Source organism: Nycticebus coucang, chromosome 17 (assembly GCF_027406575.1).
Source record: "Nycticebus coucang isolate mNycCou1 chromosome 17, mNycCou1.pri, whole genome shotgun sequence".
Taxonomy (NCBI): Eukaryota; Metazoa; Chordata; class Mammalia; order Primates; family Lorisidae; genus Nycticebus; species Nycticebus coucang.
The window spans coordinates 13,731,556-13,753,507 of NC_069796.1; the positions used below are offsets into that span (position 1 = coordinate 13,731,556).

General features: G+C 41.4%; 1 protein-coding gene across 1 annotated transcript in view; it reads left to right on the top strand.

The window, feature by feature from the left end:
* Positions 1-11,694: 11,694 nt before the first annotated feature.
* Positions 11,695-21,952, top strand: part of KCNN2 (potassium calcium-activated channel subfamily N member 2) — a 148,086-nt gene continuing 137,828 nt past the window's right edge. The window contains exons 1-3 of the mRNA XM_053566570.1: positions 11,695-13,025; positions 13,861-15,131; positions 15,747-15,842. Of these exons, the coding sequence (XP_053422545.1) occupies positions 13,004-13,025; positions 13,861-15,131; positions 15,747-15,842 (1,389 nt within the window). The 5' untranslated portion in view covers positions 11,695-13,003. The remainder of the gene's footprint in view (positions 13,026-13,860; positions 15,132-15,746; positions 15,843-21,952) is intronic.

Below are 21,952 nucleotides of genomic sequence, written 5' to 3' on the forward strand. Positions count from 1 at the left end.
TTAGTATGGTCCTAGGGAGTCCATCATGAATAACAAAGACACTTCTATCACTTGGGAGATTCTAAGGGCAAGTTTAACTTCTAGGAGCCAAGGACAAAGGCCAGACCTTTCTTTGGCCCAGACTAAGTTCTCTGTTACACATGAAAGAACACAGATAATAAATTGCCATAGAAAAATTACAGGACATTTTAAAAAGCTTGGTTAATTGAGAAAGGAAAAGCTAAGATAATCTCCAGACCAAGTAGTACTTCCTTAGGCAGAGCTAAGCAAGAGGCACTACGTACTCGCCTACATTTTGATGTATCTCCACCGGTATGAAAACATAAGTGCACAAAGGTGCTCATTCCATCATCTCTGTGCTGTAAGACCCTGGAAACGATTCAGATGCCCCCAAATGGGAAAGTAAATAAACAATGACACACCCACACAGCCGAGTACTGTGTAGCTATAAAAAGGCTAAGAAAGATCGCTATTGATTCCTATGGAGACATTTCCAAAATATGCTGTTAAGTGAAAACAGCAAACATATAGTACTTTCCCTTTGTGAAAGAAAATATGTGAGGTCAGACAATTAAGTTCTTGAACTCAACCTAGAAGTGCTACACACCTCACTGCTGAGTATTGCTATGGTCACCTTCAAAGTACTCCCCTTGGGATGCTATGTACCGACACCAGCACCTAGTCCATCTTTCAAAGCAATTTTTCTAGGATGAGTTTGTGAACTTAATGGTTGAACCTTGTAAGATAATAGTTTGATGGCCATTCCCGAAAAAGAGTTCATTTTAAAATTGCTTTGAAGAGTGATTTCCAAAGGAAGTACCTTGAAAGTGACTGTAGTGATATTCAACAATGAGGTATGTAGCACTTTTTCTAGGATGAGTTCATGAACTTAACTGTCTGACCTTGTACATGTATCAGCTTCTTCCTGCAAAAGACATGCAAAAAGGATGAAACCAGAGTTTAACAGTATTGCTTACCTCCCGGGGTGGGTGGTAGGAGGCGGAAGGTGAAACAGAATGGAAGCCGAGCATGAGGACTGTTTGGACCAGGTTGCTCTGAGTATACCCTTGTGCCTAACTCTGACCCTTAGAATCACTGTAATAGTTCACATACTCCAACAGACAAATAAGTACTAATAAATATCGACCAGCATGTAGGGGAAATAAAAATAGAATACAAATAGCAACAAGTGAAACTAACTATATTACAGATGAGAGGGCGGCGCCTGTGGCTCAAGGAGTAGGGCGCGGGTCCCATATGCCGGAGGTGGTGGGTTCAAACCCAGCCCCGGCCAAAAAAAATAAAAAATATTACAGATGAGAAATACACCGAAGGGGCTGGGGAAAAAAAGGAACTAACCTAACTTGGGAAAACATTAATTATGATATGTACAAAAGGCTAAGGAAAAAACAACTGTGTACAAACTTCATACTGTAGTGAGCAAATTTATTTTCTATTTGGGAATGGGTTAGCTATTCTGATATTACTTTATATGTAACTAAGATCGAACAAATATATAAATATATTATGAGTTATGAGGGCCAGATTTTTTACTGTTACAGAAAAGAGTAACAAGAAAAGAATAAAGCTAGGCTTTATTCTAATCCATAGTGCTGGATTAGAATTGGTTGCATTGCCCCACTGGCAGCTCTGAAAAGCCATCTTTGCATTGTTCCTCGGTCCGGCTTTCCCCTCGTTGCAACCACCTCCACCGCTGCGGACTCCGGCAGCTTTATCGCCAGGGTCCCCGAACTCCCACTTTCTTTTCCATCCCCCACATCGGATCACCGACGTGCCCCGCCAGGTCAGACACAGCGGTGCACACCAGCTCCGAGGTCACCACCAAGGACTTAGAGGAGAAGGAGGAAGTTGTGGACAGAGACACCAGAGTTGTGGAAGAGACACCCCTGCTAATGGGAACGCTAATGAGGAACATGGGAGCAGGAGGCTGACCAGGACGTCGATGAAGAAGAGGAAGAAGGTGGGGGAGGAAGAGGAAGAGGACGAAGAAGGTGATGGTGAGGAAGCCGAGGCCACCACGGGCAAAAGGGCAGCTGAAGATGATGAGGATGAGGATGTTGATACCAAGAAGCAGAAGACTGAGGAGGATGACTAGACAGCAAAAAAGGAAAAGTTAAACTCAAAAGAAAAGGCCACTGGGACCTATTCACCCTCCACGTCCCGTCTCGGAATCTAAACGTGGTCACCTTCGGGTAGAGAGGCCCGCCCGCCCGCCGCAGACAGCGCCGCCTGCAGGTGACACGCGCTCTTCACTACCCAACCAAAACCACGAGAATTTGCAACAGGGGAGGAAAAAAGAACCCAAACTTCCAAGGCCCTGCTTTTTTTTTTTTTCTTAAAAGTACTTTAAAAAGGAAATTTGTTTGTATTTTTATTTACATTTTATATTTTTGTACCTATTGTTAGGGGTCAGCCATTTTTAATGATCTCAGATGACCAAACCAGCCTTCAGAGCGGTCTCTATTCTACTTCTGACTCTGTGACTTTACCTGTGGTGTGACCATGTTCATTATAATCTCAAAGGAGAAAAAAAAGCCCTGTAAAGAAACCAAAAACAACAACAAAAAACAATCTTATTCCAAGCATTCCAATAACTTTTTTTGTGTATGTACTTAGCTGTACTATAAGTAGTTGGTTTGTATGAGATGGTTAAAAAGGCCAAAGATAAAAGGTTTCTTTTTTTTTTTTTCCTTTTTTTTTTGGTCTATGAAGTTGCTGTTTATTTTCTTTTTTTTGGCCTGTTTGATGTATGTGTGAAACAATGTTGTCCAACAATAAACCGGAATTTTATTTTGCTGAGTTCTAAAAAAAAAAAAAAGAATTGGTTGCATCAATATGAGTTTATTTTTAATATATGTACAGGTAGATAGACATAAATATTAAGTAGAGCTGAAGTATATTAAGTACATGTGGGCTAATCTACATACACATGCATATATTTGTATCTCTGATAACTAAGAGGGCCTGTAGGACACACCAGTACCAGTGAGTTTCCTTTACCATATCTTGGTTTCTAAATCCATTTTCTAATAAAAAGGAACTAGCAATACCTGGAGAAATAGTTGACTCCAGGGCTGGGATGGAGAAATGCCAAGTTAAGCTTTGAACATCTTTGTGATGACAGAGAGTAATAAAGTGCTCTAAACAATGTGAGCAAAGCCCTCCTACAGCTGCGTTCTGTGCTCTTCAGAGTTCTGATCTTGGTCTAAGCAAAATACTAAAATCTAGAAAAGGAAATATGAGAGTTCTTGATCTTGAAACTATGCATAATAAGCCAGATAAGCTTTTTTGATAATCTTATATCAAGGGTTGATACACTTCATATAATTTGCCCTTAGAAACAAAGTGTTCTGTTTTTTATATTTTTTCATTGTCTATGTAACCTCCTACCCCCTACACTAACCCCCCACCCTTTTTTCTTTCCTCTTAACAAAGTGTTTAATACATTTTAATAAAAACATGACCTTTACCTTGGCTAAAAAGCACAAACCAAAAGAAAAACTCAGTGAGCACACTTGTTCTTCATGTAATAATGGGAAGTGGTCAGGTCCTGCTAGAGTTCCCTGAGACAATCTCTGAGTTCCCCTGGACAACGGTCTGTGAGACAGTGTCCAGCTGTGTCCTCAGCTCTCCTAAGAGGGCCCCTCACTCCTTGGGCCCCTGTTTTGAAGTAAGTGCTCAAGTGAGTGTGCTCCTCCTGCTGCAGCCACCTGTTAGTGTCAAAGAGCCCCCTGCCAGCTACACAGTCCTTCTCGGGTATGTCTTCCTGACTGCCGAGTCATTTTAAGATGTCTGCTTCAAACAGCCAAACCACCTGTGGCAGGCTGTGTGTGGAGTGCACTTTTGCCATCAGCCCTCAAGTCCAAAAGCATGTATTTGCAAAATTGCCACCCATAACCTCTATGATCTAACTGTATGTCTGAGATACCAAAGGGTGATAGGAGAACTATAAGGTTACAGAGAAAATTAATTGAAGGCCACAAGTAACTAGTACCAGGCATCTTCAGAGAATGATTTAGTCCTACTTCCTTCACACTATGTGCTAGGATCATTTGATGACAGTGGTTTCTAATTGTAGAATTCAGTAAAAATATACTAGACCTAAAATAAAATAAAAATAAAAAACACCAGACCTACTACTTATACATTATTAAGAGAAAGCTACATTCCACAATTATTATAAAATAGAATGCCACTACTTACTCATGTACTGAAGTTCTTTGTAAGAAATCCATTGATTCATGATACTATTTGGATTTATAAACCATTTGGACAGAGCGTCACCAGAAAAAATCTGGGATCCTCAAATACTTTAAAATCCTTAAATGATAATCACTTATGTCACCTGGGGAAACTTTTTCATGCTCCTCTCTAATCTTATATATCAAAGGTACCAATAATCATTTTAAGCTGAGACTTTTATTTTAGCATTCAATTTTATTTGGGGGTTTCACCCATCAGTTTTTAACAGCTACGTTTAAATAGAATTTATACACCATACAATTCACCCATTTAAATTAGTAGTTTTGGGTATATTCAGAGTGTATTATCACATAACCAATTTTAAATGTTTTTATTATACCATAAAGGAACACTGTACCTGTTAACAGTGTTAAGTCTCCGATTTATTGCCTCCTTCCCCCACTTCCAGCCCCACACAACCACTATTATAAGATATTGTTGATCACTTTGCCCACTCTAGACATTTGTCACAGATGGAATCATACCACATTTTGTCTTTTGTGACTGGCTTTTCTTTGTGTTTTTAAGCTTCATTTATGTTTTAGCGTGTATTTGTACTTCACTTTTTTTTTGCTGATGAATAATATTCTATTGTAAAGAAATACAGTTTAAGCATCCCTAATCCAAAAACATCAAATCCAAAATGCTCACAAATTTTGAAAGTTTTTGTTACCTGACATGATACTACAAGTGGAAAATTCCATACCTGACACCTTTGCTTTCTGGTGGTTCAATGAATACATAAACATCATGCATGAACTTTAAAAAATATTGTATAAAATTACCTTCAGGCTATGTATACATAGTGTATATGAAGCATATATCAATTTGGGTTTAGGCTTGGGTTCCATCCCCAACATGTCTCATTAAATATATATAAATATTGCAAAATTCAAAAAAGAAAACATTAGAAATTGGAAACACTTCTGGTCCCAAGTATTTTGGATAAGGGAAACTCAACCTCTACTGCATGTTATTTGCACATTCATCAGTTGAAGTGTTTCTACTTTTGTCTATTATGAATAATGCTGCAGTGAAGGTGCATGTTCATGTTTTGGTGTGGATGTATATATGTTTTTCTCCTGAGCACATACATAGGAGTAGAATTGCTAGGTTGTAAAGTAACTTCACATTAAATATTTTGAGAAACTGCCAAACTGTGTAACATTTTACATTCCCACTAGCAGTGTACAAGGGCTCAAATTTCACCACATCCTCACTAACGCTTGTTTTTCTCTGTCTTTGATTATAGTCATTCTAGTGGGTTTGAAATGGTATCTGATTGTGGTTTTGATTTGCATTTCTTTAGTGGTTAATGATGTGCATTTGTTTTCATGTGCTTAATGGCCATTTTTATATCTTCCTTAGAGAAAAGACTATATTTGCAAATCTCATTTTTTATTTCTAATTTTAGATAATATGCTTTGTATAATTTAATTCTTTTAATTTATTGAGGCTTATCAGTATATCATCTACCCTGTAGAATGTTCCTTGTATGTGTGAGAAAAATGTGTATTCGACTGTTATTGGGTAAAGTGTTCTATAAATGTCTGTTAGATTTAGTTGGTAGTGTTGTTAAAGGTTTCAACATTCTTGTTAATCTTCTGCATAGCTGTTCTAACCATTATCAAAAGTGGGTATAGTCTCCAACTATTATTGCTGAATTTTCTAATTGCACCTTCATTTCTATCAGTTTACTTCATGCATTTTGGGGTCCTATTGTTACACATATATGTAACTATGTTTTCCTGATGGATTGTCACTTTTTCATTACAAAATTCTTTGTCTCCAGTTACATTTTTATTTCTTCAAGTCCATTTGACTGACAGTAGTATTGCCACTACAATTCTCTTAAGCTTTTTGTTTGCATGGTAAAAAGGAGAATAAGCATGCATTTATAGAGTTTCTTATATTAACCTTTATCATTTTCATTTCTGGTTCTCTTCACTTCCTCCTGTGAATTTGAGTTACCATCTGGTATCATTTCTTTATTCCAGTACAACTTTACTCCTACTTGTACCTCTGTGCTGTTATTGTCGAATATATTTCTATATTATAAACTCAAATGTATAATTGCATATACATTATTTATGATATTTCTTTTTAAATCAGTTAAGAGAAAAATTACAAAATTATCTTTTTTGTGATTACCCACCTAGTTACCTTTACTGGCACAGTTTGTTTTTCATGTGGATTCAAATTGCTATCTGCTTTTACTTTCAGCTTGAAAACTTTGTTTAGCAGTTCCTGAAAGGCAGGTCTGCTACCAACAAATTTTCTCAATTTTTGTTACTCTGGGAATATCTTTATTTTGTCTTCATTCTTTTTATTGTTACCTGTTATAACATTTTTTTTTTCTTACAGTGCTTTGAATATATTATCCTACTTACTACCTTCTAGTTACCTCTTTTTACAATCATAAGTCAGCTATTGAACTTACTGGGGTTCCCTTGTACTTGTTGTATTATTTTTCTTTACCATTTCTAAGATTTTTCCCTTTTCTCTTTGACTTTCAACTTTTAGGTCATAATGTGTCTGGAAGGTATGGTTTGCTTTATGTGTATCCTAGTTAGAGTTTGTTGAACTTCTCAGATAGGCAGAGTAACGTTTCTCATGCAATTTGCAAAGTTTTCATCTATTATGTCTTTAAATATCTTTTCTGGTCTTTTTTTCTTTCTTTTGGTCTTCCATTTTGTGTATGTTAGTATACTTCACAGTGCCCCACATTTCTCTGAGGTGCCCATTTTTTCTTTATTCTTTCTTTTCTCTGTTCTTCAGAGTACATCATTTTCATCAGTATATCTTTCAGTTCATTGATTCCTTTTCTGCAAGCTTGAATCTATCATTAAGTCCCTCTAGTGAATTTTTCATGTGGTTATTGTACTTTCAACTTGGTTCTTTCTAATGATTTCTGTTTATCAACATTTTCTGTTTGAGTCTTTCCCATCATATTGCCCTTTAACTATTTACTAAGTATTGTTTGGGGTTAAACATGTGAATTAGGCTGGTTCAATTGGATATGCAAGAGAATTGTTTAGAATGTTGAAGCACAGGATGCTCTGCTTTCCTCTGAATGATATAGATATGGATGTGAGGCCTGATACTGCCTCAGCTATTTTTGCTACTATGAGGTAAGTTAACCTGAGGATTAAACTGATATATATCTAAAGGAAAACAAAAGACAAGAAACTCTCTGAAGAAAGTAGCTGTAACACTGATGATGTCTTAACATCCGAATCAAGTAGCATCGACATTTTCAGTTATATGAGCCAAGAAGTCCTCCTTGTTAAGAGAATTTGACTCATGAAAGTATTCAATGGTTTCAACTAATTAAAATATTTTTGAGAAGGACTTATCCTAAGCAAGGAGGGCAAAGCACTGTGTTAAATAGCAAGTTAGGTTGCGTTTATGTTGTATGTATCTGTTGTGGGTTTTTTCATGATAGGTTGCATAATGTATATTATTTTGTATGACATAAACAATTCTTATATGTTAAGAATTACAGCCATAAAACAAAACAGCAATAACATTAAATACAAAAAGTCACTTTTAAGAAAAATTTGGCTTAGTTGATAAATACAAATATGCAAACTCTGACAATTTATTTACATTTAGAGTTTTTTATTGCTGGTGACATGTTTAATTGAACAAATTGTGATCATTTCTTTTGTATGAGTAGGCACTACGTTTCTCTTTGAACTAAGACACTTATTAGGGGCTAGAGATTTACAAATAGTCACCAAAAGGGAGGTAATAATATAAAGTTAGATAAAGACAAAGTAGATTTTCTAGATAAGAATAAAGAAAACATAGAAACATGGCGGTCTGGGAGGGCTATGATCAGGAAAAGAGAAAAAAGAGCTATAGTATTTCTGCCCTAACCCTGTCTCATAAAACAAAATAATGATGGAAAATACATTAGGTTTCAGAGGAAAATAAACCTTTGATAACTTTTACAGGCCCCTTACATTTTTTGCACTGAGCAACCATACAACTTTTGGGATCACCCACCTAATATTTAGGGATTTTTTTTTTTATTATTATTTTTGGTCTCACTTTTGCTGTCTCTTTATCCTAGATGTGAAACACACTGGTTTTTCTCTCCTTATGGCATGCAGCCTGGTTTTCTTTTCTCTGGTTCTCTCCCTTTTTGGCATAAAGGGAGAAGCAGTGAGAGGACTGCCAGGGCACAGAGAGCCAAAGAGGCAGGCTGGATGCCTGCAAGGCTACAGACAGATTCCTCTGAGCTGCAGGGCAAAAAGTTTGAACCTGGTCCTTTTCCCTTATTGTACAAAGAGATGAAATGGCCTTTTCTAGTGCCAATAAGTATTCACCAGTGATCTTCAGCTTTTATTATGGATACTGCCCCAAATTAAAAATGCTTAGACTGGCAGCAAAGTAGTTAGAAAAGTGTGTCTGTATATATCAGGATTTTTTTTTAATACTTTTTTTTTTTTTTTTTTTGTAGAGACAGAGTCTCACTTTTTGGCCCTCGGTAGAGTGCGGTGGCCTCACACACTTTTTAATTAGGTATCTTGGACCTGCAGGCGTACAGCTCTGCTAGTTCACCAACACTTGCATTATATCCTCACAAATTACTCTGTTGATCAAATGCAGTCAACAAGAGGATAATAATTAAGGATCACCAAGACCCAAAAGCCAGTGGGGAAATGTCTATGAGGTTATTCACAAGCTGTTTCTGGTAATGACAGGCCACTGCTGTCTGTTCTTATCTTCTGCATTGGAGAAAAGCTAGCCAAGTGTAAACGGTCTCGCAGACAGATTCAGAATGTTGTGTTTGAAGTCTGCTTCTCCTGGCTGCTTACTAGCTGTGTCCCCTGGGGAGAGCAGGCACTGCATCTCAGATGTTATCAGTACCTGGAAAACAAAGAGGATGATAAAACTTTCCCTGCCTTCCATGAGATGCAAATAAAATAACACATGAGAAACTGCTTTACAAACTTCAGTTTGTAATCTGCTGCCCACTACATTTCATCACTGTCTCGATTTGCATGTGTGTTTCTTGCTATCACAGGATATTTATTCATGAAATCTGCAAACTATTTTAAAAAGACTTATCACACTCAATTTCATCCTATTCACCCATTTAATTAAGTATGAAATTAGATTCTACTAGCAAACCAGCAAAATCAGTGTGAGTTCAATTTTTTTTCTGCAGGCATTCCTGAGTCTTCTATAGACATCTAAGTAGCTGAGAAAAGGTAGGAGACAAGTGTAAGAGTAGGAGAAATTTTAAAAGTTAGTGAAGTGAATAGATAGGCCCCCAACATAATTAGACCCTAAAAATAGAGATATTGCTAAAAACTAGCAAAACTATCAATTGACTTATTTATGTCTTAATACCTTATAATCATAATCTAGAAGTATAAAGAATATATAGAATTATTTTGATGTTGTCTTCAAATGTACTATATTTCTTTTCTCTTTTTTTGCAGTTTTTGGCTGGGGCCGGGTCTGAACCCACCACCTCTGATATATGGGGCTGGTGCCCTACTCCTTAAGCCACAGGCACCACCCAAACATAGTGTATTTCTTATGAAGTTACTATAATGTGAGACATAAGAATACTGGTGTTTTTAGGGCCTTTTAATAGTTATGTTTTAGGAAACATGGGATTGTTAGTGTGCTAAGAAAACAACTGATACTATTCTGATTCCCCGCTTGCATGTACCACTAAGTTCAGGGAGGCTGCATCTAGTCACCACCTCTGTGTTCAGTATCACCAAACCCTGCAATTGACTCACCTGAGCAAAGAAAAGAATAAATCGCAAAAACCTATTTATTTTGTAGGTCAAAGTTTTTCTTCTAATCACTCATTTCAGGGAACAAATGCCACCGACTCCTGCTCTGATAGTCCTTGGAAATAGATCAAAAACACCTACATTCGAGGGGGGTCCTGTTTTTTACGTTACAACGAAAAGAGACAGCACAGACGAATAATTCCTATAAAGAAGAGAATTATAAACAATGGTATAATATAAATTGAATAGAGTAGGAGCATAATCAAGCTAAAGTTTTCTGTGAAAGCCAGTTTTTTTTTGAGAAAATGTATCTCATTGCGTGGGTGTATTCACAAGGTTGAAATACAACAAATAGGAGGAAGCAACTTTTGTAGACCAGAAGAAAAAAATAGGTAATTTTTATAAAAAATGGTGGATCCCTTGACTTCAAAGGGATTTAATTGATTAGACTTGAAATGCAGTTTTGTGGAGGAGTATGACCTCTGGTGTTAATCTAGGGAAATTTCAGCACTTACATGTCCTAATGGAAGAAAGAGACGCAAATGGTTTTTTGAAGGCTTATCTAAGTTACGCGTCCTTAACTTGTCTTCCCCCCACCAACCTTCATCTCCTTTCTCTCTCCTTCCCTCTTCACTCTCACAAATATAACTCAGTATGTGCAAAGCCCTGTCCACGCAGAATATTGCCCACATCACAGTTCCCATCACATGGATCTGTACAACTGTATACAGAAAAACAATAGTTTACGTATTTTTTATAAGTCTGCATATAAGCTTAAAATTTATTTTATAAAAAAAGAGGAAGGATGAAAATAAGAACTTTTTAATATGCCTCTCACAACTTAACAGGGTTAGATGCCTCATGTAATAGAGTTATGGATGATTCAGACTAAAAACTAAACACAAAATTGTGGGGTTTTATCCTGTGTTTCCTCCTCATCATGCTAATCACACTCTCAATGTGCATTTGTTAGCAAAGAGATTTTTTTAGTGTGTGTGATCCACCGATTCCTTAACAGAAAGGGAATAAAGACATGATTGACATGCTCTCTTCTCTGTCCCATCACAGTGAGTTTCACTTAATTTTTTATGAGCTTTTTCAAAATAGTGGCTAGGCTGAGTTTTGGTGTTCTGACAGTCCCTGCTGTTGTAGACCAAATTTCCATTTTCTTCTGTACTTTGTGTATTCCATCCTCCCTGTACCCCATTTGAAAGAAGTGAGAACTCCATGCACATTGCTCTAAATCTCAGCAAGACCTCTGTGTCTACATGATCAGCGGTACCGCAATTAATCCCATACTAAAGCGTAGAAATATACATGGCAAAAGGTATAATACATATATTTTTCCTATGTTTTTATTTTCGGAACCTTTATTTGAAGCCTTGAATTTGGTATCTGAGAAAGTCAATTTGACACAAGGGATCCAGCCATTATTTTTCATATGAAATTTTAGTAACTCTTGAACTTTAATGCTGGTACAACTATTGTGGTATTTTGGAGTGAGATTATGTACATGTTCATGTAAATTTATGGACAGCTAAGGAAAATATTTATTAATTTACCATAACACTTCATTGATGTATCTAGGTTTGTAAGGATAAATCACTTTCAATCAGCTGTATAGAGCAACTGGAAGAAGGCTATATAATTTGCTGAAAAGGGTACTAATAAATATTTGATAGATTTTGTGTTTAGGTTGGATGTTTTTTCAGAGCAGAAGGTGAACAGTTTTTAATTGGAAAGCTTTTATTTTACATTCAAATTACATGTTAGGATTGTTCTTAATAGTCACACTCTGGACAGGGTTCATGCAGTACCAGCTCAGCCCACCCCCACCCCCCCAAAAGAAATTCAGTGAGCTTCATGATTCTAAACATTGAATGGTCATTTTGGAGATACAAAGCAAAAATCATATAGATTATAAATATAAAATGCTGTCTCTGATTGTTAGCCACAAAATGTCCATACCAAGCCCATGAAAAGGCACATCTGGACTGAGTGCTCATTCTCAAGTGGAAAACTGTGAAACTAAAACACCTCTTCCACCTGTTTCTGCTAGGTCTGTCTACCTGCACATACAAAAAATTAACATGGCTTAACACATGTCCAAAGACTATCCTCAAATGAATTATTCACCCCCCAGGCACTGAAAGTGCACACGCGTACACAGACCCGCTTACAAGCAGACACCAGGTAAGCAAATTTAGGGCAGCTGCCGAGTAGAATGTCACGAAATTGGATCCAGCTGAGAATTCCAATTACCTAATGAAGAGTATCCGCTTTCACTCTAATTCCTTGGTCTAATTCGTTATAATCTCTATTATAAAAATCATGCGTTAAAATCACAATCTAAAATGGAAACAACTATTTAGCTGGCCAATTTCTTTCCTCCTCTTTTGGGTAACACGGGAGTTTCAATTCACAAAGAAATGCAAATGAAAAGACTTAAGCTGGAGCAGTAACAAAGAAGCATCCGGAGCTCTTTGTGTTTGCACACGTGAGGGAACCCATCACGGGCAATTTGTGGGACCCAAAATGCAATTTTTATTCGTTGATTACAGAGACAATAAATTATTTGTATATCTAACTCCAACAAAAGTCTAGCGTGGTCCCCAAGCTGCAATTATTCAGCCCGAGGTTTCATTACTAATAATCTCCCGGGCAGGCTGTGACTACCAAGGTGAATCAGCCCGTGCCTGGCCGGTCTCCCACCCTCCGCCTCAGGAGAGCTTGGCAAAGACGCTGTACGGTGTTGGCGCGTTTGTGACCAGTCTCTGCTTTGTGTCTGTGCTCCAGGTGAGGCGGAGGAAGAGCAGAAGACGACGAGCTGGCGGCGGGTGGAGGCTGAGCAGCCCCCAGACCTGTGAGTGAGCCGCCTCTCCACCGCCGGAGAAGCCGCCCGCCGCCTCCCCACTCCGGCTGCCGGAGGACCTGCGCGCGGGTGCCCAGGACCAGGCGGCCGGGGGCGCCAGCCCCCCATGTTCCGCAGTAGGCGCAAATGTGAGCAGGAGGGAGCCGGGAAAGCCCTCCGCCCCCGCCAGGGGGACCCGGGAAGCCCGCGCCGGCTACTCCAGCGGACCGCGGGGATCCCCTCCTCCGGCCCCGCCCCCACCCGTCCCCACCCTCCCCCGGCCCGAGCCGTGGCGGTTAACCCTGTCGGCGCCGCAGCCTGCTGGGGCGCGAGCGCAACGCGCTGGCTCCCGGCTCCCGGCTCCCGAAACGTGCGGCGGGGAATATTGGGGCTCAGGGCTAGCTGAGATCCCGCGGCGGCCGAGGCCGGGCTTACGCCGTGGGGTTCTCCCCAAACGCCGCTGCGCTAGCTTAGCCAGTCGCCAAACTTTTTCCTCCCTAAAGCCGTTGCCCCCGCAGTTACTTGGCGGGCAGCCGGCTGCCCACTCTCAGCTGATCAGTCAGGGAGATGCGGGCGTAGGGCGAGGGGGCTGCGTTTTGCAGCCCTAGGAGGCGTGCAGGCGAAGTGGCCCGGGTCTGCATTGTCCCTGGGTCTGCCCCGTGGCTCGGGTGGCCCGACGTGCTGCAGTGCCTGGCGCAGGTGATCCGGGCGGCGCGTCCGGCTCTAATCAGGGGGGCAGCATCGCGGGAGGGAGAGGCGACCCCTCTTTTCTCCTGCCCCTGCAGCCTGGCTACACTGCACGAGGGCTGTCCTTCCTAAGCAGTGCTCGGGGCCGCATTAATCAGTAGGTGGAATCTCCGTCCTCGAGCACCCCAACCCTGGCCAGGCCTGCGTCCCCCGGGATTTCCATCCTGCAGATTCACCTCCCCATCTTCCCCTCTCACACACGCTCCCCTCAGCCGCGCGCCGCAAACTCTCTCCCAGTCCCGGCAGGTGATGTCATGCCCATTGTTTTGGTGCGCCCAACCAATCGGACTCACCGCCTGGATTCTACCGGAGCCGGCATGGGCCCTTCCTCGCACCAGCAGCAGGAGTCCCCGCTCCCGACCATAACGCATTGCGCAGGGTGCACCACCGCCTGGTCTCCCTGCAGCTTTAACAGCACTGACATGGAAACCCCATTGCAGTTCCAGCGCGGCTTCTTCCCAGAGCAGCAGCCGCCGCCGCCGCGCTCCTCACACCTGCATTGCCAGCAGCAGCAACAGAGCCAGGACAAGCCGTGCCCGCCCTTCGCGCCCCTCCCGCACCCTCACCACCACCCGCACCTCGCGCACCAGCAGCCGGGCAGCGGCGGCAGCAGCCCATGCCTCCGGTGCAACAGCTGCGCCTCCTCCGGTGCCCCGGCGGCGGGGGCGGGGGCGGGGGATAACCTGTCCCTGCTGCTCCGCACCTCCTCGCCCGGCGGCGCCTTCCGGACCCGCACCTCCTCGCCGCTATCCGGCTCCTCGTGCTGCTGCTGCTGCTCCTCGCGCCGGGGCAGCCAGCTCAATGTGAGCGAGCTGACGCCGTCCAGCCATGCCAGTGCGCTCCGGCAGCAGTACGCGCAGCAGCCGGCGTCCGCCTCCCAGTACCACCAGTGCCACAGCCTGCAGCCTGCCGCCAGCCCCACGGGCAGCCTCGGCAGCCTGGGCTCCGGGCCCCCGCTCCCGCACCACCACCACCACCACTCGCACCCGGCGCACCACCAGCACCACCAGCCCCAGGCGCGCCGCGAGAGCAACCCCTTCACCGAAATAGCCATGAGCAGCTGCAGGTACAACGGGGGCGTCATGCGGCCGCTCAGCAACTTGAGCGCGTCCCGCAGGAACCTACACGAGATGGACTCAGAAGCGCAGCCCCTGCAGCCACCCGCGTCGGTCGGAGGAGGTGGCGGCGCGTCCTCCCCGTCTGCAGCCGCCGCCGCCGCCTCGTCCTCAGCCCCCGAGATCGTGGTGTCTAAGCCCGAGCACAACAACTCCAACAACCTGGCGCTCTACGGAGCCGGCGGCGGCGGCGGCGGCGGTGGCGGCGGCAGCAGCAGCGGCGGTACCAAGTCTAGCAAGAAGAAGAACCAGAACATCGGCTACAAGCTGGGCCACCGGCGCGCCTTGTTCGAAAAGCGCAAGCGGCTCAGCGACTACGCGCTCATCTTCGGCATGTTCGGCATCGTGGTCATGGTCATCGAGACCGAGCTGTCGTGGGGCGCTTACGACAAGGTACAGGCTTGAACACCTGCCCACCCTGTCAGAGCTGGGCGGGCGTCGGGTGGTTGGGACAGGCACCGGCCGGATGCTTTGCTGGAGGGTTCCCAGCTTTCTGGGGACGATCGGGGTGGCCGCGGGGACAGCGGGCACGGCTAGGACGCGCAGTCCCAGTCAGCCAGGCAACTCCTAGGAACCCTCCCCGCGTGCGACCGAAGTTCTCAAGGTGGTTCATAGCGGTCAGCGCAATCGGGCACGGAAAGTGGTTACAGGAGTCAGTAGGAAAGCACCTGTCTTTCTCCCCAGGTGCTTGTTTTCAGGAGGCCCCCTTTAACCCGCAGCTGTTTAAACTCGGGAGTAACTCCCTCTTAGGTTTCGCCAGGTAGCAGCTACGGCTCTTGGGTCCGCGATGGCGCGAACCCGGCAGCCCAGCCACCCTCTTCCCAGCTCAGCTCTCTGCTGGCTGGGTTTTGCAGCTTAGTGATCTCAAAGATCACGTAGCCAAGACGGGTGCCCCCCCTTCTCCTGTGAGTTCAGGTCCACTTGTGGGGGGGACTCTGACCCCTGGGGTCTGGGAGGTGGTTTAAAGCACTTCTTTCTTAAAATCGCTTCTGTCTGGCTGTGTTGCAGGCGTCGCTGTATTCCTTAGCTCTGAAATGCCTTATCAGTCTCTCCACGATCATCCTGCTCGGTCTGATCATCGTGTACCACGCCAGGGAAATACAGGTAACTTAGGTTCTGCTGTTTTATGAATGACTAAAGCCGGGCAAACAGCCTGGGGAGACACAGGCAGCAGAGACTTCTCCCAAGGCCTCACGTCCTTGCTTTGATTATGGAAGACCCATTCTTAGGCCAGCAACTGCCTTGTTCTTTCCAGAAGTTAAACACAGCACAAGACAGTGTAGCCCATAAGCATGCCATAGTCTCTGGGGTGTATCTGTTGAACCCTGAAGATTTTCTTCTCGCTTTTTCAGGTAAATCCTCTTCTCCCGATCAGTCACAGATCCCTTAAGGATCTTTTTTCTTAAGGGCAGTTATGCACTAGCCTTAATCTGGGGTAAACTTGTGTATGTCTTGGAGACATCTTTTCCTAGTGGGTGCGTCATTATGGGAGAGCATGTCAATCTATACCTTCTGTTATGGAGCAGAGAGAAGATAGGTTCATGAGTTGTAGCTAATTTACATAAATAAGACATGGGATAGCTACAACTGTTCTAATATGCCTTAACGTTTAAAAAAAGCTGTTGTAAGTTTAGGAAGCAAATTCTGTGTATCTAATAGGTTTAATAGATAATTAAAGACAATCATTTCACTTTAGAATGCACATTCTAAATATCTAGTAGTTTAGTAGATTCATAGCTATAATCAATAAGTTATTTTTTCAAAACGTAATTTAAGAATTAAGGTCATTGCCCTTGTGAGTTGTTTTATTAGGAAAATTTTAGTTGTATTTGATTGTAGTCAGGAGCCTGTTGTTAGATTTGGCCAATAATTGCCATATAGGAATACTATTTATAAAATGGATGGGTTATCTTAGTCTACCATGAAAGGAATATTAAGATTTATGAATTAAGGTATCTAGTTTTGAAAAACCAGAGAGATTGGGATTTTCCCAGTTTGAGTATACACTCATATGTATTTTATGATTTTATTTTTTGAGCAGTTGTTACAAATTTGGTGGGACTATAAAACCCTCAAATTTAGGCGTCCTTCCTTTAGACTGCCTCTAATTTTGACTGCTGTTCATTTCAGAAGATTCTATAGGACTTGCCATTTAAGTAATTTAGTACTAATTTAAGTTAAATTAATTTTCGGTTAACCAACACACACTAAGTATGGAAGAAATATATTTTCGTGATTGCCCAAACAAAATAAAGACACACGTGACCCCATGTGAGGGGGGAGGGAAATTACTTCATCTCTGCGAAACTTTGAAGAATGTCTTTTTGAAGGGATGTGGTTGGAGAATGAGAATTAGAAAGAGTTTGAGAGTTCGGAGATAAGTCATAAAACTGCACTGGTAAAACAAGACAAACACATTTAAATTTTTTAAGTTTAATAATTTACACAGATGTATCTTTAATTCAGTACTAGTAATGGTGGGCTTTTGAAGTTCTTTCAAATATTTTAAAGTGATACTAAAATACAACTTAAATATTGTTTATCTTTTCTTCATTTTATTACACGCGATCTTAGCCAAAAGGCCGAGAAGCAGTATCTTTTTTTTTTTTTTTTAATTTTAATTTGAAGCGTAGACAACAGAGCTGAAAGGAACAATATAGTCCTTTGAGTCAGTTTACAGACTGAAGTCAAGAGAGATGAGTGGCTTGCCAGGCCACAGAGCTAGACTAGCACAGTGCAGTGAGAACAGACCCTGTCCCCTACCTTCCTGTCCACACCGCGTCCTGCCTCACCCGCTGCTGCATGCTAAAAGCCTGGAAACGTGGACATGTCTTCACACGTATCTCCCTACATCCAAAAGTTTAGTATATGAATAGGGTTAAACTTAAAAGTTTGTTTCAAAATGTTCTGACATATTTTTAAAAATCAAGTAACTTAAAAAAAAATGTTTTGCTTAGAGGCTAGACTGGTTTTACTTTACTGAAAGGAGAGACCTCGCTGGTTTTTATTAAACACTTTTGCCTGTTTCTTCTGAAAATCACACACCTAAACAAGCACTCATAGGGGAGGACATTTGCTGGTATTAACATCAAGAACAAAGTGTCTTGGAAACACTGACTTCTTAAGAATGACTGGGAGATTTTTTTTTTTTTTTAATGCCTCAGAGGAGCCTAAGAGGAGTTACCGAATGGCAATTATGTATCGTCAAAAAAATTGATTCCATATTAGAATGGTGGAAACTCACAGAACTAATAAAATTTGGGAAATGGTGTTGTCTTGGATTATTTCATGCTTGAAAACATGTCACTCATTGGCTCCTTTGGGGCACTTTTGTGCAAATGCATAGATATATTAATTAGGATATGTATAACCTCTGCAAGAAAATAAGGACAAGGACCGACCTTCAGAGAGTAAGCACAGTGAGATTCTTTGCTGTTGGACAACGTGTACATGCAGAATGTTAGGTTTTTTATGTTCAGTTTATGTTATGTGTTACATGATTTCTGTTAAACCTATTGCACTTAATTTCAGAATAAATGGGTAATATCATTTAGTTATTCAGGATACAGTTTTTACACTCTGTGTTTTGTCTAGAGAGATTTCTTCCTTAAGCTGAAGCCCCAAAATCTCATTTGAGATGCTTTTATTAACAACAAAAAAGGAAAAGGATAAACACATGTGAAGATTCCTGAGTCAAAAACCAGAGAGAAGTAGGAATGCTCTAACTCATTCAGAGAACAGAGTCAACAGTGCTGTCAAAATACCTCCCTTTTAAAGTCAGCGATACCAACTGCACACAGGCTTATGTAGATGTGTGGAAAGTGATGAATTCTGCTTCCCCCTTTTAACTTAGTGATGTCACTGCTGTCAGTGTATTTTTCCTTCCTGAGAAGTTGTAAGCTGCTGGGCACTTCTCAGTTCACTGCAGACAACTCCAAATGTATTGATTAGCTTTGAGTTAAGGAACTAAAAGCAGGATTATGCTGCCATTCATAGCACGTCCATGGATGTAACACATAATCTGAAATGACAGTTTGTCGTTGCTTTTTAGCATATCGGTCCCATGATCACATGGTATCGGCTAGCTAGTGTGGGTTTCTGGTACATGATATGATTTCTCACTGCATTCAGGAAAAGTGTTACAGCTAATGTGCTGCCTCTCTTTCCACCGGAATTGCTTAACAAAGCTTGGGGAGCCCCTGACATTTTCATGGAGAACCTTGGAAAGCAAGTCAGTGTGACCTTTTATAAAATGTTTATACACACTCTGGCAAAATAAGATGGTTCAGGTGAGTCATGGTCGGAAGTGCTTGAATTAAAATAGTGTGATGAGGACGCTTGGTAAGAACCCAGCTCAATACATTTCAGCTTTGGTGTCATTTTTCAGTACCACAGACAGCTCAATGCATCAGGCATAGTTTGTTCATTTCAATAATTACTTTTAGACCTCACAATCAAAAATGAAATCACTTTTTTTTTTTTGGTACTAATACTTATATAAAATCAAATTTAGTGGGAGCATATTTTCAGCTAAGTAGATATTAGACTTTTTCAGGCTGACACTGAATTTGCTTTCTGGATCTATCAGTAAAACAAAAAAATGAATGAATGAATATAAGATATAAATAGACCAACTTTAATAAATGCCTGTGTATTGTGATCATCTGACAAAAGAACAATACGATAGGAGTAGTTTTTATACTATCTGGAAAGATCACTCAATATTACATAAGTAGCCTCTGCAGTTCAAGTCTCAAGGTCAAATTATAGGAAAAACAGAAGCATAATGTTTGATGACCCTTCTTCCTGCCTACACTGTTCTGCCCCAGTGATGTTAGAGACATTTCTCTGAAAGAATACATAAAAAAGAAAATTCAAATACTCTTTAAGATCTTCAACATCAGAAAATGTTAGATTTCACTTTGTCTTTTCAACGTTAGTGCTTATTGTGATTTTTCTTGTGGAAGCAATTTTACGTGACAGAGTTATTTTGAGATACACAAACAGAAGATTATAAGCTGGAAAAGATAGCCCCTTGGATTGATGTCTGATCCTTTTCATTTTCATGGAAATTGGCTAGTATGACACTTTGAATTGGAAAACATTTTCACGTGTCTAGTTTTACAATATGTGATTGACCCTTGAGTAACATGGATTTGAACTGCCTGGGTTCATTTATATTTATTATTATTATTATTTTTCCAAAAAATACAGTGTATCATCATATCTATAGGTTGTACAGGTTCTCCCTGGGCAACCAGACATCATTGAAAACTTGTGAAGCCCCTGGACACAGAGGACTAGCTTTTCATGTATGTGGGTTCTGGAGGGCCGACTGTAGGAGTTGAGTATGTGCAGATTTTGTTATTCGCAGGAGCCTGGAAACAGTCCCCTGCAGATACAGAGAGATGACTGTTATAATAAACAGCCTTGGGGAAAACTCTTTGATTCTTCTTTAGTATCTTTTGCCAATGGAATAACTACTCGTCTTCTTTTAGCTTTTCAGAGATGGACTCTGTAGCTCTATAATTAGAGGAACAGAAATGAACATTTCTCTTCTCTCCTGCACTAACACCAAATAAACCAAAAGAGAGGAGTGAAGGAGGACCAGGGACTTTACAGCCCAAGAGGGCACTCGCCCACTTGGCAGGTTCGCTGGTTTGCCATGGGAAGTCTTGGAGAGAATGTTTCCTTCTCCACTCCTACAGAGAGCGGGCAGGTGCTTGCAGACCATGCAGAAACTACTGTGTATTATTCGTTAGTAACAAAATAACAAATACACACAGTAGAGTTTAAAAAGTGAAAGTCACACTATATTCTCTGAGTCCTGTTTCTCAGTGGTCTCCTTAAGTCTTTTCTATGTCCTTCGGAATTTCAAAAATGCATCTTTAGATGTGTTTATAGACACACATAGCTTGCTTTTACTTCTTTGTATGCCTTGGAAGTGTTTCTTCCTTAGCAAGAGGAACTTGCGTCCTTTTCCAGTAGGTGCATGTGATCTTATTTTAGGGATATACTGTGGTTTACTTTACCAACCCCGTGCTGAGTGCTGGCAGGCAATTTGGAGTTTTCTAGGATTTTGCTATTACAAGCAATACTGAAATAAAATCCCTGTATATGTATTTTAATCTACTAATTAGAGTATTTACACATGGTAAGTTTCCTGCAGTAAGATCGTTCCATCAAAGGGAGTTTGCATTTTAGATGGAAACGTGTCACCCCCTGGCCCTTCGGAAAGGTCACTGGGGGTGATATTCCGGCTTCCTCAACCATTGTTCCTCCACAGCTTGGTCAACACTGGTTGTTATAAAAAGGAATTTTTACGATCTTTGGCTTTTTAAAATATAAAAAGTTCCCTGTCTCTCTGGAAAAAAAAAATATTTTTTAGTGAAAAACTATTTAAGGACAGAGCTCATGGCCCTGCAGGCTTCTCTGCATCTGTTTTGTAAGATCTAGCAGTGCATTAGCCAATCTGTTGATGAATAATCACTGTAAAGATGTGAGCAGAGGCACATTATTTGCCACATTTTTATTATTTTAAGGTAAAAAATTTGGAGGTCATTGATGATAAAGGAAGCCAAAAAAGTAGAAGAAAGGACGGGTTGGTCTCCACGTCTCTGGGGTAGATGAACATTGCAGCTACAAGCTGACTGTGCAACTCCAGAAGACAGTGAGTGGCGGAGTTGGCTGAATTGCTTGTAAGTGGCGTTCAGCTCAGGGACTGATGTCTATATTGCAGCAGCCTCCAACTAGGTAGTAATGAGACTCTCAATACCTCGGACTTTGTGTATGCTCTGTAGTAACAAAATCACTCAGGACTAATTTTCTCTGCCTGCCTGTGTAAAGATCGCTGCATTATTGATGGGTGTGATACTAAATAAAGCAATCCTGGAGTGTTTACAGAGCAGTATCACAAGTGAATGAAGAGTGGAAGTTTGGGTTTACCACAAACGGGTCTGCTTGAGCTTCCAACCTGTTTCCGGGCCACGTTTGGTGCAGCTTTGAGAGAAGGGCTCCCTGGGCTGTCATCCCAAACCACATCTGGCAGGGAGGACAGAGGGAGCCTGCACTGATTTATCATTGGGGAGGTTACATTTGGGCATGAGATAAAGTGGTTTTGTGGGATTGTTTTAGAATTTCTGCTCATTAAGAAATAATATGATAATTACTACTTCGGAAGTATATTTTCAACCTGAAATTCCTTAAGAGTTCTA